Source organism: Epinephelus fuscoguttatus, linkage group LG20, assembly GCF_011397635.1.
Source record: "Epinephelus fuscoguttatus linkage group LG20, E.fuscoguttatus.final_Chr_v1".
NCBI lineage: Eukaryota > Metazoa > Chordata > Actinopteri > Perciformes > Serranidae > Epinephelus > Epinephelus fuscoguttatus.
The window spans coordinates 16361045-16377981 of NC_064771.1; the positions used below are offsets into that span (position 1 = coordinate 16361045).

A 16937-nucleotide genomic window follows, 5' to 3' on the forward strand; every position below is an offset into this window, starting at 1 on the left:
TGCATAATGTTTTGTTTATACAGAACCCCAAGGACTTAAGCAACCAAATGAGCCTCAAAGTCATTACTGCATCTTTGCCACGCTTTGCAAAAAGCAAGATGTAGAGAAAAGGCAAAGATGAATAGAGAGGAGAGAAATCAGTGACCTCTTGCTGCAAATCTTTCCATCCATATATCTCAGCTTTCCAGGTGCTCAAGCAGGGTATCCATCTCTGTCCTCGTTATCATGATTAATCAGTTCCTGATTCTTCACGTTACTCTCACTCCATTTCCTTGCTTTCTATGGGCTCATGTTGGCCCAGATCTATCGAAATCCTCTCTCTGACTCTCCACATGGCTTCTAATCATCAGAAGTCAAGCTGCTCTCTTGGTCTCCCATGGGCAGACCCACTCGCCAACTTCTGAAATCTTCAGATGTCCCTTTTTTCCACTCATACATTGCATGGCTGTTGAATTTTTATCCAGGTTTTGAGATAGGGGCTCATAAGATCAGGAATAAAGCAATCTTATGACAAAATTACATACAGTCTGTGTGTACACATTAAAGGATGGGTTCACATTTTTTTTTAAGTTTGTCATAAAACAGTCAAGTGCCAGTATAAGCATTTATTTGCCTTCGTGCCAGCGATAGCTGCAGCTGGAGGCATTATGTTTTCAGGTTATCCGTCAGTCTGTCCATTTGTACACACTGTCTGTCCGGTCCATTCTTGTGAACGCAATATCTCAAGAACACCTTGAAGGAATTTCATCAAATTTGGCACAAATGTCCATTTGGACTCAAAGCTGTAGTAGATTTTTGTGGTCAAAGGTCAAGGTCACTGTGACCTTGTCTGTCTCATTTTTGTGAATGTGATATTTCAAGAACACCGTGAGGGAATTGAATCAAATTTGGCACAAATGTCCACTTGGACTGAGGAATAAACTGAGCTCATTGTGACCTCACAAAACATGTTTTTGGCTGTAACTCTAATAAAATCTAATAATTTGCTAATTATGACAAAACTTCACACAAATGTCTAATAGGATAAAATGATGAAGTGATGACATTCTAAATCCAGAAGGTCAAAGGTCAGCTTCACTGTGACATCATAATATTCTGCATTATACACTTTTCTGACCATTACTGAACGTCATATCTCAGGACCAGAAGGGGAGACATTTGGTCAGATACTGAATTGGTGACACTAATCTTGAAACTGTGCTGATTGTATAGAGCTTTTGTGCTGCCGGGGGCAAGATGTATGTAAAGCATCCATGTTTTCACAGACATGATTGTAAACTGTAAGAGAACTTGCCTGGCGCACAGAGGCATACAACTGCGGGGTGGTAATTCTAGTTATGGTCTCTGTAATCATTCCCTTTCATTTCTCCTTCATAATGGCCATTGAGAGATCCCTTACTAATGCACTTTGATGTACTGTAAGCGATGGGATACAACATCCAGTCTTCACTCTGCAGCTCAACAAGAAAACACTGTGATACAATAAGCATCGTGAGGCTTTCATAATCCAAGGATTATAAAACTTATAAAATCTTAAATTACTGCTAAATCCGTTGCATCACACATTTGTAGACTGACAATAGTAAATTGCGGTCGTAGACAAGCGCACTGTGCTCGGATTTTTGTCACACAGCAGCTTAAACTACTGGACTTTGAGATGTGTCACAGTTATAGCCATATAAATAAAGCTGATGAGGTGTGAGCAACACATTTGACTCTTGAACTTGCACTTGCACACTACAATTTAGTGGCTGCGTTCTGGCTGTTATCTGTCGTGATGGCCTGCATTTTCTGCAGAGCTGCTCCATAGTCTTGAAATTAGCTACTATAGAAAAATAAGTAATTTACCTGTAGTGCTTTTTATCAGTCTACATTTTTTGGTGTGAGTTGCCGGGTGCTGGAGATGTCTGCCTTCTCTCAAATATAATGGAACTAGATGGCACTTGTGGTGCTCAAGGCACCAAAAAAATACATTTGAAAAACTCAACAGCAGTGTCTCTTTCAAGAAATCACGACCTGGTTGCTCTAGATAATCCACAGTATAATGCCATCTACTTCCATTATATTTGAGAGAAGGCAGACATCTCTACAGCTGATATCTCCAACACTCAGCAACTCACACCAAAACAATTGATTTTGATTTTGGTGTGAACTGTCACTTTAAATCATGTTGTGTGTTCCTGCCTTAAGTAAAGTCCTTGCTGACAACCATACTCAAGAGGTTCAGAGTGCCCTGACCATTTTCCTCTGACCTCAGAATGTAAGAGCAAAACATGGCCAATAAATCATTTTGAAAACAGTTCAAGTGAGTGCCTGAAAAAATATGAGCTTGAATGTAAGACAGTGAAAAATGAGTTTTCTGCCTCTGACATAAGATGCAAAAAGACTGTTTCTGTCAGGAGAGTGAAATTCATTCCCCTCTACCACTGCCGTTCTCCCAAGAGAAAGAAAAGTCAAGAATAGTTGGAGGGCTGATGGCCAGCACAGGGACAGGGGAGCCAAACAGCTGGCAAAAAGGAACTGACTAAGTCTGAGCTATTGTCGTGGCAGAGCGTAGGAGTTGAGTGACATGGCGGGGAAGGCAAAGACGAGACGACTTGTGACGTCCATAATGAGTTGTACAGGCTGAGGAGGGCGTTTCAGGAGGTGTGATTGGAGTTGCCACAGTTAGAATGTGACATCAAATAGCACTTCATTTTAAACATAACAAGATTTATCCTTTCATCCTGTTTTTATCCCCATGTTACTGTAGATTTTGGCTCAGTTCTCTGCTCGCTGTCTCATTCCTCTTCCAGTCACGGCTGTCCTCTCACCCCCCTTTTTTCTCTCAATCTGATTACTCTGCTTTATGCAAACTACAACTCGCTCCGTCTTTCTCTCTTGTGTATTCCCCTTTCGCTTTTACATCCCAATTATTAGGCTCCCGTCTACTCCCCGCCTGTCCTTCTAGTTCCTTATCTTGCCTAGTGCAGACTCAATGTTGTTCAATATTTGATGAGACTTTGTTCATAAATCAACCTCCTCTATTCCCTTCTGGTGCACTTGAATGATAGTGTTAATCTCCAAAGCTTGTTAGCTTTTGTTTAGAGAGGTATTTGGCCTTAAAGGTGATACATAAATTTTAAACATGTAAATCATACATACAGCAATGGCCAGTGGTTTGTCTTGTAGTGTGCTATTACCGACAAATACAGGCCATTGGTAACAGCTAAGCTCTCTTATGGCTATTGAAAGACACTGAGACCCTTAAATTTAATGCCAGCACTAGAATACCTTAATGAAAAAAGTTTTATATGTGCCAGCCACACACTTTCTCCAAAACATTTGTTTATTCATTTATAACATCATGTTCCCCTAATGCGTCGTTAGTGGTTAGATACTTTTTTCTCAAGCTGTTATAATTTTTTCTCAGACCATCCTTCAGTTTTTGCCTCTTCCCGTCCTCTCTGGCTCACTTGCTCTGACAGACATTGTGTTTGTGTTGAAGTGGCCCACCCTGTCACTCTCAGAGCATCTTGGGGAATCGACCACGGCCAGGCCTCTTCCCTCTGTGGTATCGCTCTTTCGTCCAGAAATGCTCAACTAGCAGACTTCCTTTTGGCCAGTGAGACAAAAACAGACCAGGCTTGGATTATTTTGCATATATCCGGTCAGTCATCCAAACACTGGTGACTTTATAACTATGGCATTTAAAATATGGTTGTCTTGAAAGTTATAGGAACTCTCAGTTGTATTGTTCCACTGCATTAAACAAACTGCAATAGTGCAAAGCTGCTGGACTTGGTGAGGTTTTGAAGATATGCTGACTAACTTTTTGGTCAGTCTCTCTTTATTTCTTCATATTTTCTCCAAGGTCTAAATATTGATTCATCCCATGTCCCTAAACCCAGCGGTGTTGTACATGTATACACTTTACAAGCTCAAAGTTCAGTTTGCACAGATTAAACTGAACTAGTTCACCCTCATAGTTCACAGTTTGATTTTTGAGTCCACAGTGCCAAAAAAGAGCTAGTTTACATTCATGTCACCCATATTTTTTAAACTAAAATCTTATGACCATCATTCACTCAGATATTTCTCAACACTGGTTGGGACCTTCAACTTCATGTGTTTCAAATTCATTGCTAATGTGGCTGATGTTCAGGCTTGCTTTTTCAGACCCAGCGGGCACAATTTGCATATAAATGTGAGATTTTTTTCATTGGAGTCTGTACTGATTTGTTTACAGAAGTCCTTCAAATATCCATATGAACTGGCTTCAGTGGTACTGGTAGCTGCATTAGCTGAAATGCCATTAGCACTAGCCATGCTGGTGGTGTGTTGTGTCATCGCGCAGGTAGTGGTAAATCCTCGGGTGCTGCAAAACGAGCATTGTTAACAGTTGCTAAAGTGAACAGCACTAATGTTCAAGTTCATAAGTTGCAAACTAAAGCATTCAGTTCACAGTTCACCAAAATATGAGCATGTTCAATAAATGCGCCTTTTCAAGGCTTATTTATGGTTTTGCGCTCGACACTTTTGAAGAGTGCTGCTCAGCAGAAATGACAGAGCAGTGTGACATTTTCAAATTATGACTCAGTCGTCTCCATGGTAGCCAGAGACCCCCCCATTTTTAAGGACCAAGTCTGTTTCTTTCACGTTTAGTGAAGCATAGTCTGCACAAGCAGCTATTTAAAATCACAGAAATATCCTGCTGTTTATGTATTTTTAACTGATTAAACATGTATTCTATCAGTCAACCCCCAGTCTGTCTGTGAGTGCCAGATTGTCGTCACTCGCTAAGGGGGGCTGAGAAGTAAAATCAATAAATCAGTAAATACAAACAGTGGCTGACATGAAACCTATTTTTGTTCAGTGAATATCTGCTGTCAGTCAGCCTGGTGAAGGCAGTGTGTCTGGCTGCTGTCCTCCCAGCTCCTGTAGAGCTGCCGCTGACAGACAGATGCTTCTGTGGACAGAGAAGCAGTGTGGATTGTACACTACTATCGCGATGGGGACGATAGCACCATTACTAGTCACAATGTGTGATAAAATATGAGGTTGTCCGTGACATCATAAAATTCTCCAGGTGTGTGACATGAAAGAAGAGTGTAGTGCAACACTTTTTCTGTTGAAAATTTGTAATTTCTAGTGTGTTGAGCACCTAACCATAAATAAGGCTTTAGCGTGTTCATGTACAACACTTAAACCCAGACCCTAAAATTAATGATATGCTCATTCAAGTGGTTCTCAATCTGATGGTCAAGAGCCCTATGTGGGGTCAAAATAAATCAAGGGGGGTAGCAAGGAATGAAGAAAAAACATATTTCTGCAACCCAGAGATTAACTCATGTTTTCAGACTTTTCTTAGTGCATTGCTTTTTTATGATCTGTGAACAGATTGCAGGGGGTCGCAAGCCGAAAAGGTTGTCATAACCCATAACCAAAATTTGGAGCCTCATTTTAATGCCTTACCTTACTTACCTTAGGTTTTTTAAGGATATTTGGTCCTCACAAAGAAGAGCAAAGGCATTGCAGACATACATTTTAAACTGTACAGCAATCAGTAGCCCTCTTGTTACAGTATTTTGAATATGGATATATTATATGACCTCTTCATCTGTTGATCTCTGGCTATTGACCAGCTTCTTTATCTCTACATATTATTTATGTCAATTACAGGCCACTGTAAGCTGTGCCAGACACCTGTCGATGTCCTTGGTCACCAATAGAGGTTGATAAGTCAAAAGTCATAGATCACTTAAGGCCCCGTTAACCTTCATCAGCACCATGTTCTCTGCATATTTTACTAAAAACAGATTGACTCTGCATGTTGGTAATCTGTGACTGAATGAGTTTAGATCTGTGTCCTAATTTCATCTGAAATTTTATTGAGTTCCATCTGTCCTGATACCCATCTATTTCAGACTCCCAACTCATATGATATTCAGAGCACCAAACTGCCAGTGAGAGAGTGGGAGATTCCCTGCGTCATTCACCATCATTAAGGCGGCTGTTGGCAATGGTCCAGATCTGCATGATGGCAAAGCCCCTGTAGCCAGACTTCACCACAGAAAAACCAGGACAGACATATGGAGGCGCCAGTATGCCAAATCTGAAACACACTGAAGCAATGAAACTATCTTAAAGCAAAAATCCACCCTAAGACACTTTTGAAAGTAGCTGGTAGTTAGTGAAGCAAGTTGTATTTGTGGGTCCATTTTATTGTTTGATAATACTTTCCTCTCCTCGCAGAAAATTGGCCAAATGCAGAAGACCTGACATCATGTCTGTCATTACATGAAAATTACCTTGTCTGTGAAGTTTTGTGGCTGGAAATACTTAGGCTATCTAAATCTTAAAGTGATGATTTGATTTAATAAAATGGGTAGTTTGGATTTTTTGAAGTGGGGTTGTATTAGGTACTTATTGTATTGTCCGCGTGTTACCTACAGGAGATGATGGTCGGTTCACTCACAGTTTGGAGAAGCAGACAGGAGTATTTGAATATTTTCAACACTTTACCTTGACGTCAGTCAGCCCTCTCCGACAGAAAACTGAAGCCATTATAGTACTCTCTTTAAATCCACCATATAGGCTACCGCTGATAAAAACAGTATTATTACCCGACAGAATACAGGAGTTGCTAGTCTACTGCTGCCTAAATTTTATTAGTTTGTGTTATTTTATACCTTTGGTCTCTTTCATTCGGATTCACCAGTTTCCCACAATAACACAAACAGTCTAACAGATAGAGGCAGTGGCAGACCAGCAACCCCTGTGTCCTATGAGGTAAAATTACAGTTTTGGTCAAAAGAGTGTGGTGGATTTGAAGAGAACGATGCAACAACTTCAGTTCCCTGAGGGGAAGGGCTGCAGATTATGCAGTAAAAATATTGTAGATAAAGCGTATACTTTAACTGATAATAATTTTTTGTGAGGCCAGGGCCGTTTCAAACTGAGGGCATGCTGACCTTCATGTACTAGGTAATACACTGACGATGGATAAGTGCCCCATACAGCCCCACTTTAAAAAATCAGAACTATCCCTTTGAGGAGCATAACTGTGGATTTTCTCTGCTGGAAAAACTCCTGCACATTTGCTGCGTACTTTAAATTAAATTGAATTTGGCATATTCTTGAACTGTGTTGACATCTGCACACAGTGAATACCAGTATTCTCTGTTGTGACTTTATAGAAAGGGGTTCACAGAGTTATCTGTATACCTTTGCAGAGTACAGGCCTCTTAAATCTGGAACGTGGACAAATGTGAAGTTATCCAGATAATGTGCTTAATGGAACACGCTCCTTGGTCTGTTCATTTAATGGCATCCAGGCAGGTGGAAAAGGTTAGAAGATGAAGAAACAGAGCGTAGCAGATGCAACAAGCAAGCTTCTCAAAGCAATAAATAAACCTGTTGGTGTTAGAGCTAATAGACGTAGACTGAACATATGGCCCCAAATGATTTACAGACATTGTATGTAATCAAACAGTTCTCACCAATTGCAGGTGACGATGTGTTGGAGGGTATAAAAAAATCACTGTAGCATGTGTGAAATATTGTGAAGTTCACCTGGCCATAGGCTTTCTACACAGCAACGATCAATACACATTCCCTACGATTTTTTATTGCGAAGCCATGACCTTGCTTGTGCAAGTAAACCAATTTGTATTTGAGTATACTGCCAGCTGCATTGTTCTAATTATGGCTGTTACAGCTGCACAAAACTTTGTGCAACAAGTTCATTGTGTCAGGAGCTTGTCACAAAGTATTAAGGGAAGAGTATCACATCACTGAACCATGTCGACATGACCAAGGCAGGTGAAAGGACAGTGAGTACTCTGAGAGGTCAATCACAGCACCTCATTTAAAAATCACACCAGCATCATAATGAGCATCCCGATGGTGTATAACAGTGTATCTGAGGGTGGAATTTTCCTTTAAGCAGCTCACATTTAGCTGTTAGCCCTGGGTTGTGCCTCAGACATAGGTCGGCGCCATTACCACAAAGTAGCAATGATCTTGACCTCTTGTGAAGCTAAATTTCATACCCAACTCACTCTCTTCTGCAAAGAACCTGTGATGCAAATTCACAGAGTTTATATATAGCCTGTCTTTCATCAGCCTGCTATTCCCCGATGCATTCCCAGTGGCTAAATGGAAAATGTGGACCAGCTGTGTGCTCATTCACACATGTGGACTTATTAGCATTGCCGGTGGCTAGTTTTTTCTATTATTGCACGTGTCTTTTTACATACTTTCTAATTTTGCCAAGTTCTCTCTATCAGTGTAATGACAAGAGTTAAATGACCAACGTTTACTCCCTTCTCTGCCTGTTTCCCACAGCATGTTTCTAAGGATGAAGCCAGTCTCATGGGATAGCCATGTTTTGTCCCCATGACAGCTATGTCACTCAGCCCTCTCTGCAGTGACCCCCTGCACAGCAAAGGATGCTGGGAAATAACGAGCACTTTTATCCCGGTCAGGATGACAAAGATGGGGAGGATGAGGAGGAGGAAGAGGAGCAGGGAAGCGAAAACAGAGAAGGAGAGGATGGACCTGACACAGAGAATGGAGGGTTAGAGGGTCCAGAGGAGAAGGAAATGACGGGAGGACGACAATCCTGGGAAGGGAAAGGTGGCGAGGTGGTAAAACCAGCAGCCATTGTGGTCGGGAGACAGAGAGCAGATCGACCGCTGAGGCCGGGCAACCTGGGCAACCGGGGTATCCCATATATGTCCAATCAAGCCCTGCTACATCATCAACCAGCCAATAAGCAACAGCATCATCTCATTTCAGCCAATCAGCAGCCTCATCACGCAGGCCTAACTGCGCTGCAGAAGAGACGAGCCCTCATGGAGCGCAGCATGACCACAGTGGCTCCAATGGAGGACATTTACCTGACCATGATGGTATTCCGCATTGGAATTCCCGACATCAAACAAACAGTAAGTGTACATTGTCATCATAAACATGACGGCCAAACACTACAAAGATTTCATGAAATAAAGTCACCATCACATGAAACAGTCTCAGGTTCCTCTTGACCCCTTATTTGAAACTTATTTGATCAAATCCAAAGATTCAGTGCAGTCGAGGCAGACAAAGAAGTAATGTAGCAAAGGTTAGTTCCTTATATATAACATTTATGAGAAAAGTAAGTAATGAGAGAGTAATGAGAAAAGATCTTAAAGAATGATCTCAATCAAGCTCAATCAAAACAAAACCTTTGAAAGTCTGGTTATCTATATAAAAACATCTCCCTTGCAAACAGGGCACTGACTGGAGGTCTTTCCAAAAGAGGAAGTAGTTCAAGCCAATTCTCTCTGGTATTACTGCCTCGGAGAGAGAGGGAGAGAGATAGCTTTAAAATGGAAACACAACTTTTCAACTCCTCCCCCTAGTGTGTCCAAGTGGTATTATTGTTGGCGCCTCTGTCGCAAAGACAACCGGATCGCTTTCTGTTTTTTCTCAGAGTCTAGCAACTGCAACAGTTTGGAGTTTTCTACCCTCCACCACTTCCTCTACTGGGGATAATGACTGCAAATAACTTATATTAGTAGTCTTTGGTAGTTGGGGATAGCTACCGATAGCTACCAGGAAAAACAACTGGGCTATCCCTTTCCTTTTTCGGTTGGGCCATGGTTGACGCACATATTGTGTGCTTTAAGTCAAGCCTTCATTTTCTTGGGAGATCGTAAAGCTTTGATTCTCTGCCCCAATCTGACTGAGCCCGACCTGTACCGTTGGGTTCGAGCCAGGCCAGGCTGTAATTTCTCAAAATTTCCCCAGGCTTCAATCGAGTCGGGTTCGCCCCAATTTCCCAGTGTTTTTTCTTTTTGTGTGTGTGTTTTTTCTAAAAATGCAGACTTTATAGTATGTGTAACTTCATGAATAGTTAATGGGATGTGTTACCATAAACCCATCCCAACTCCTGCATCTCATTAATGAGGAGAAATGTTAAACACTCTATTTACAGCAATAAATATGACATTTGATTGTTTTTGGGCTGTGCTAAGCAGTCGGTAGGTGAAGGCGCATGTTGGAGATTTTGTCACAAATGTTTTTTACTGCACTGAAAAGACCTAAGGTTCCTGTGTATAGGTTTTAGGGGCTTCTATTGGCTGAAATGGTATATAATAATTATAGCTAAGTTTTTGTTGTCTAAGAATGAGCTGTTTATATCTTCATATGGAGCAGGTCCTCCTCCACGGACTCCATTATGTTGTCTCTGTAGAAGCCCAGAATGGACAAACCAAACACAGGCTCCATTCCCAGAATGGGAATAGCCCTATTTGCATTGGCCACGATAGTTTTCCTACATGGCCTCACACAAGAGTTTCAGTTGGTTGCAATCTGCAACCTCACCACTAGATGCCACTAAATCCATTATAACAGAACGTTCTATAGTAATTAATGTTTTAATAGAACTTTTGTTTTTTTCATTTACAGTGGAAATTTAGGTTTTTATTCTGGCTTGGAAAGAAAGGGTTCATGCCGGTCGGCCCTGTTTTTTTTAGACTCAATCATAGCTCTAGGTGGCAGACAGAATTACATAGTAAAAGTGGGGCTTATAGGGAACCAATCTAAATGCAAATGGTGTCATTTTTCTGAAGTCATTACATTGTGCATTCATTTACTTCAGAATGATAAGCTAAAGCAAAAACATGTCTATTATCAAATTTCATTTGACAAACAGAATTTAAAAAAAAAAAAAGTAAGAACAGCTCAGGCTACTTTACAGTGTTGAGGCAGTGATGCATTTGGCTTATGCAAGCTTTCCATATTCTGATTTTTGTGCAAGCACGAATTGAACTGAACTTTTTTTCATTACACATTTTCAAATAATTTTTGCTGCAGTGTTGACTCTACATCTGTTTCAAATTAGTTACAGAGAAGAACCCATGGGTACTCGATGCATACATTTTTTATCTTATGTTTTTTTTACATTAGCCAAATAGTGTGCACAAACGTACAAGCACATCTCTTATTTCAAAGCATTTTTATTCCAGTCATCCCACAAGCCCAGGGATGAATCCCAAAAGGAAGTAGGAAAAAAACACAGCTTGACTTGTGTTGAGCAACCTGCGAGGGCCGACATATTCAGTCAACAACACCATGTAAGCATCTGCCTTGGGTCAGGCATGGTCATAATTAGTTTTCAAAACTGAAGTCAGTATCAATTCACACTTAGCTCTCCGCCGTACAGTGGCGGCAGGTGAGAATTGGCCAGCCCACACATGCCATGTACAGGTGAGAATGGGTGCCCCACTGTAACCCCTCCCCCAGTCCCCCTTTCTCCATTTCCAACTCCCTGAACATGCCGACTGTTCTACATGTCAGCTAATCTGCCCTCAATATAACGGTAATTGCTAATTATCTAATAGGTTTTTAATGAGTTTGGGGAGAGCTGGGGAAGTGAGTGACGCTGGAAAGGAAGGAGTATGTGGAAGGCATCTGTGTTGCTCTTAGGTCTCAGTCAGCCACAGGCATCATATTCAGCTCCGACAAACACTCGGCACCCCAGACCTCGCAGCTGAAATAATATTGAGCTGAATTAGGAGAGATGAGCAGAGAGAGTGAGCATTAGGAGCTAGTTAAAGAGAGTGAGGGGAGTAAATGAACGCTATGAAGAGAGAGGCGGGGAATGAATAAGCAAAGAGGAAGCTATATGCATTTACAAAAAACATAATACTGCACAGGGAATGTCCAAATAACTCTTCTGAGTGGGGACCAGTACTGCTGAAAAGATCTCAGAAAATCCTTGTTTATCTAAAACAGAACAACGGGGAAAGAAGTGTCAGTGTAATATACAGTGTACATTACATTAGGCTTCTCTCTGAGGGATTAGCCACTTGATCTCTCTTTATTTCACACACACAGACTCAGTAGAAATATATGCACAACACTGCACAATTACACTCGCAACGCACAGACACACACACACACACACACACATATACTTCACAGCTTACTTATATGTGTGCACATACACACACGCACATCCTTATCATGTGGTTTACCTCCCAGGGACCACCAAGACATTGCTACGGCAACGGGTGCCTGCCTTCACTAATGAACTGGTTGCCATGCCAATAGAGTTGGCTACACTATCAAATAGTGCAACCTAGTGGTGGGGGGGCTAGAGGGGGGGCAGAGGGGACGTGGAAGTGTGCTGAGCTGTGCAATTTTACTTACAGTTCTCTGAAATGGAACAATAGCATGGATGCATACATCTCATTCAGACCTCTCAGCCCAGTTGTTAAAGCCCTGCTCCCGGTCAGCTCTGTCCTCAGGCTCCAGACTTTAATAAGAAAAGGACAAAAAGGATGGTCTTTCTGTGGAAATGCAAGGAAATGTAATAATATGAAGGAACCGGCAGTGCACAAATCACCGTGAAATCTAGTTAGGCATACGCACATACACATGATACATCCAAGGTGTTTTTTTCATTGAGGCCAGGGAGCCTCTGGTGTATCACACACAGACATATAGTAAGAGGCAAAGGAGCTTTTTTCTCTCCAAGCTACTTTGTTCTTTCTCATCTGCATTGTGGTGCAAATCTGACATTATGCTAGCAGGGATATATATATAAAAAAAAGGTAAATATTTATCCCAGTATAGAATATTTCTGTCATCTTTAAAGGTTAAGAGAAAAAGTGGTATGAAAGTAAACAGCCCTGAATATCCTGATAGCGCTGATAAGGACAACATAAGACATCTTATTTCCACGAATGTGGCAGATGATTAATTATTTAAAAGTATTGCATTCATATTCTACGCACACCATATTCTCATGCAATCATCATTCACCAACCCATCTTAAAACCATCACGCTGCTTTATCAGTCTATAATAATAAAATGCCTTTGGCCAGCTGTTGAACTAAATTGACTAAATGTTGCTGAAATTGTATTAATAAAAATGTGTTCAGGTTTACACACGCAAACAGTACCATTAAATTAGTTGCTGTTTTAATGATATAGACTTTTCTCAGAAACAGAGGCAGGCACAAATGATCTTGTTTCATGAGGGAGAAAAAACAGAAGTAGACTAAGGTCAGAGCAACAAAAATTAAGGAAGGCTAAAGCTTCTAATATGAAGCCTTGCACTTCATACTGTTCAAGTTGTTTACGTAAAGGGAAACACGACCTAACTTCAGAATTTCAATATGTTATTTCCATGGCTAAGGAAAGTTCAATCAATATTTGTGAACATGAGCTACTCTCTCAAAGAAACTGGAGAAGTAAGCCTCAAACTTGTGATGTCATCAAGTATAAAGTCTGGAGCTGCTCCATTGACAATTACCAGGAGCCAGATTTTGTGGATCCAAAGAATGTTTTTTCTTTTTTTTTTTTTGAGCTTTATTCTAGTGTAGTGTTCACAGGTCAGAAAATGTACCCATACACTCAGAACATTCCCCTGGGTGCTCTCTGTGTCATCTATAGCATCTTTCCACTTCATTGTATGTGGAGCAGATCCACACTTTAAACTTGATGACATCACAGATTCGAGTTTTAGTACTGTAGTTTTTGTATTTGCTTGTGTTGGCCATAGTTTATGGACTGTCTTAGACCATAGCAATAACATGTATGAATTTGAAAATTGGTGTAGTTCCCCTTTAGGTGAAGGTTGCACTTCCACAATATAAACGTGTTTTATTACAAGTAAAAGTCTTGCAAGTGCAGAAGGGTTATCAGCAAAATGCACCTTAAGTATCAAATTTAAAGTCATCCATTTATGCATCTGTTATCATATGATTGTTCTTTTTTCTCCCCAAAGTTTTTTATACTGTGTAAAATACAACTTTAAATACAGTTTGATATATTTGAACAAAATCCCATTCCACAAGTTACCCATATTTATTACATCTTTACAAATTCATAATATGACATATTAAAGCATAAATTCAATGATAAATATGATAAATGATTTATATTACACACACAAGGAACAGAAAAGGGGGAGTATAAAATTATAATTATTTTTCTAAGGACAAGATAAGGGAGGTATCTGTACGTATGAAACTTATCTGTTCTTTTTTACATGAACAGGTTGCTAAATAATGTAGAAAAACTCATTTTTTTCCTCAGGTCACATGATGCACATGATCTCTAATTTATTAAGTGTATACGTGATTGGTTGCATATTACTGATGTATGAACCTGTCAGCAGCTTTTTAATGCTGTAGCTGGTTGATGTCAAGCAAGTACTGTTTATTCTATAGCTGTGTTATTTTTCAGATTAGCTGACAAGTTCAGGCACCCTGTAGCTGATTTGCTGCCATGTTAGCCTTCTGCGTCTTGATCGTGTGTAACCGTGAGCATGGTTACAAAAAAACATTATTTGTATTTTAACTTTTACAGGGTTGAGCTGGCCCTTTAATTTTGATATGTGGCACCCTACTGCCTAAAAACGGCTAGCAATCAATTTAACTTTATTTCAGACACATAGGTTCATATCAGCGTAATTAATGATAAGATTTTATAAAACATAAGGACAACAAGACAAAGATATGATTGCAATTCACAAGTCCACAGTGACAGTTGCTCCAGGAATACCTTGAGTCACCTTGTGTAGGCTCTGTTAATTAGTTATTAATTGTAGATTTTTATATTAACATTCCTCAACACAGCATGAAAGGTGTGAACTTGACGTGCATTTGTCTGTCTCGTGAGCTTGAGCAAGACTCTGAATGCCTCATTAAATGCCACCTGAAGCTTTTTCATTTGTGCTTCACTATAACTGCACCACAAGTGGCCTGTGTAGAGGGGGCGGGAGAGGGGGGGGGGGGGGCTGTTTTAACTTAATTTAAACATAATTTATGTGTCAGCATATTAGCTTGTGCATACAGTTTGCACTGCTGGCGCTGCACATCATCATCATTGTACTCACCATCAATCATTATTATTACAGCCTCCAGAGCAGGTGATGATGAGAGAAAACATTGCCTGACCTCCACACTGCCCTTTGCTCTCTGTGTGCCTGTCAGAGGTGTCTCCAGTTTGACCAGGACTGCACGGTGTGGAACGCCAAGCAACAGATCATCTGCTCCCTCGGCGAGTCATTATGGGACGTCTACAACTACGGCCTCTTCCAGCCGGCTGGAGATGGACGCGACGCCAAGTTCCTTGAGGAGGAGCGGGCCCTGCGAGACTATTCACAGACCTTTGAGAAAGGGGTGCCTTACCTCGAGGTACGGAGGTGGAAGTGGTGGGAAAGTGACACAGTGCAGGGTTATAGCCATGACTTAAGATTTGATATATATAAAGATGAATTTTATTTGCCAAAATGAAAATCTAAATGCTGTTTCATAGACTTCTCCACACTGCCAGGAGTTACTATCTGGTGGGGGAATCACTTTTTGAATTTAAAGATACTGAGTCTAATCAGCCTTAAAATATCCAAGAAGTGTTGCAACAGCCCTCCAAATTCTCAGAAATGATACAGAGGACATGACCTCAGTTTCCTTAGTGGTTGCTACTGCCCCGCCTGAGTGCACTCTTTATTAATGTATTAAGATATTTGTTTCATGTAGACATTTTTTTGTGTAGATATTGGGTTATTTGCCTTTAAAGAAAATCAGAAGACATCATTGTCATCTCCACATTGTTTACAGAAAAACAAACTTAAACAACAGCAGCTGTTAAAAAGATTTGTGCACATCTTTCATCTTTTGCAGCTTCTTTAGTTTAATGACATTTACTAATGCACTGCTTCCTACTTTGAAAACTTTATTGCTCATTATTGGGTAAAAGCCATTAGAAATGTTTTACACTTGCAGGCAAATTACTCAGAGTTTACTTTTTTTATTTGAATTCCCATGTTCAACACAGTAAATGAATGAATCTTGACAAAAATAATATCCACCTCATGGATTTAATTGCATTTTGCACTTTATGTAACATACAAATTAGATTATATTTCCCCACTTTTTTAGGAAGTGGGCTGTGAGATGACATCAATTGGAAGCTCTCATGGTGTGATACAATTATCTTGCAGTGCCCTCTGGTGGTCCAGCTGCTGTAAATGTTGATGGGCGGGGTGGGGCTGAGAGAGTATCGGGCACTCGGGGTTTGGCTTCAAACCACAGTGTTTACATTCTTGACAAGGTTCCAGATGAGGACATGTCTATGTGCTGATGAGGCCCTGTAACTGAACTCTGCTCCACAACAGAATGTATCTCACAGCTCCATGTGAGTGTGTATTTATAACATGGGCAATGCCATTTTGAATCACGTCAGTGCTTAAATTGGACCAGTATTCGCTGATATTGTGGCTTTTCTGGATGCTGTCAGTGTTTGTGCTTACTAATAACCACATTGTAGTTATTTCAATCTAAGTGTTAGGCCACATTGCCACCTCTGATGCCTGTAACATGCAACTGTTCTCCGGCTGTCTGAGGTTTAGTATGTGGTTCAGTTCAGCTCTCAGTAGCTGAATAGGAGCTTCAACTCTTATCTCCATGCTCCTTTCTGTTTTGTCATCACAGCACAATACTGATGCGTTGACAGCACATCCAGTCGGGTGGTTTTCATTGACGTTGTCCGCCATTCACAGAAAAAGAGAGCGGAAGGCAAACCCACCTGAACTCAGTGCATTTATCTTTTGAGAGATGTTGTGTTCGTGACTCAATGGTGTTTTAAAGACTGATTCTCGAAGGCATATTTTAGACCAGTGTTTTAATTTAACCATGTATTTTTTATTCATGGCAGAGTAGAGAAAGCTCTGAAACATTTAGACCACCACATAAGAACATTCTGTTAAATAGTGCTGCCTGTCCATGATTAACATTAACAGATAATTACACAAAAATATTCAAACAAATACCAAATGTTTTGTTCTGGTCAGGAAGGAACCTCCATAACCTTAATATAGGTGTTAAAATAACCTGTCAAGATGCACCAACAGTAAATACATTATATATTGAAATTCAGAAGGACTATAAATTATGTC

At 40.5% G+C, this 16937-nt stretch overlaps 1 protein-coding gene across 1 annotated transcript in view; it reads left to right on the top strand.

Moving 5' to 3' along the window:
* LOC125880970 (SH3 and multiple ankyrin repeat domains protein 1-like) overlaps positions 1-16937 on the top strand; it is a 54324-nt gene that overhangs the window by 8163 nt on the left and 29224 nt on the right. Inside the window, exons 3-4 of the mRNA XM_049563838.1 lie at positions 8329-8930; positions 14974-15177. Of these exons, the coding sequence (XP_049419795.1) occupies positions 8433-8930; positions 14974-15177 (702 nt within the window). The 5' untranslated portion in view covers positions 8329-8432. The remainder of the gene's footprint in view (positions 1-8328; positions 8931-14973; positions 15178-16937) is intronic.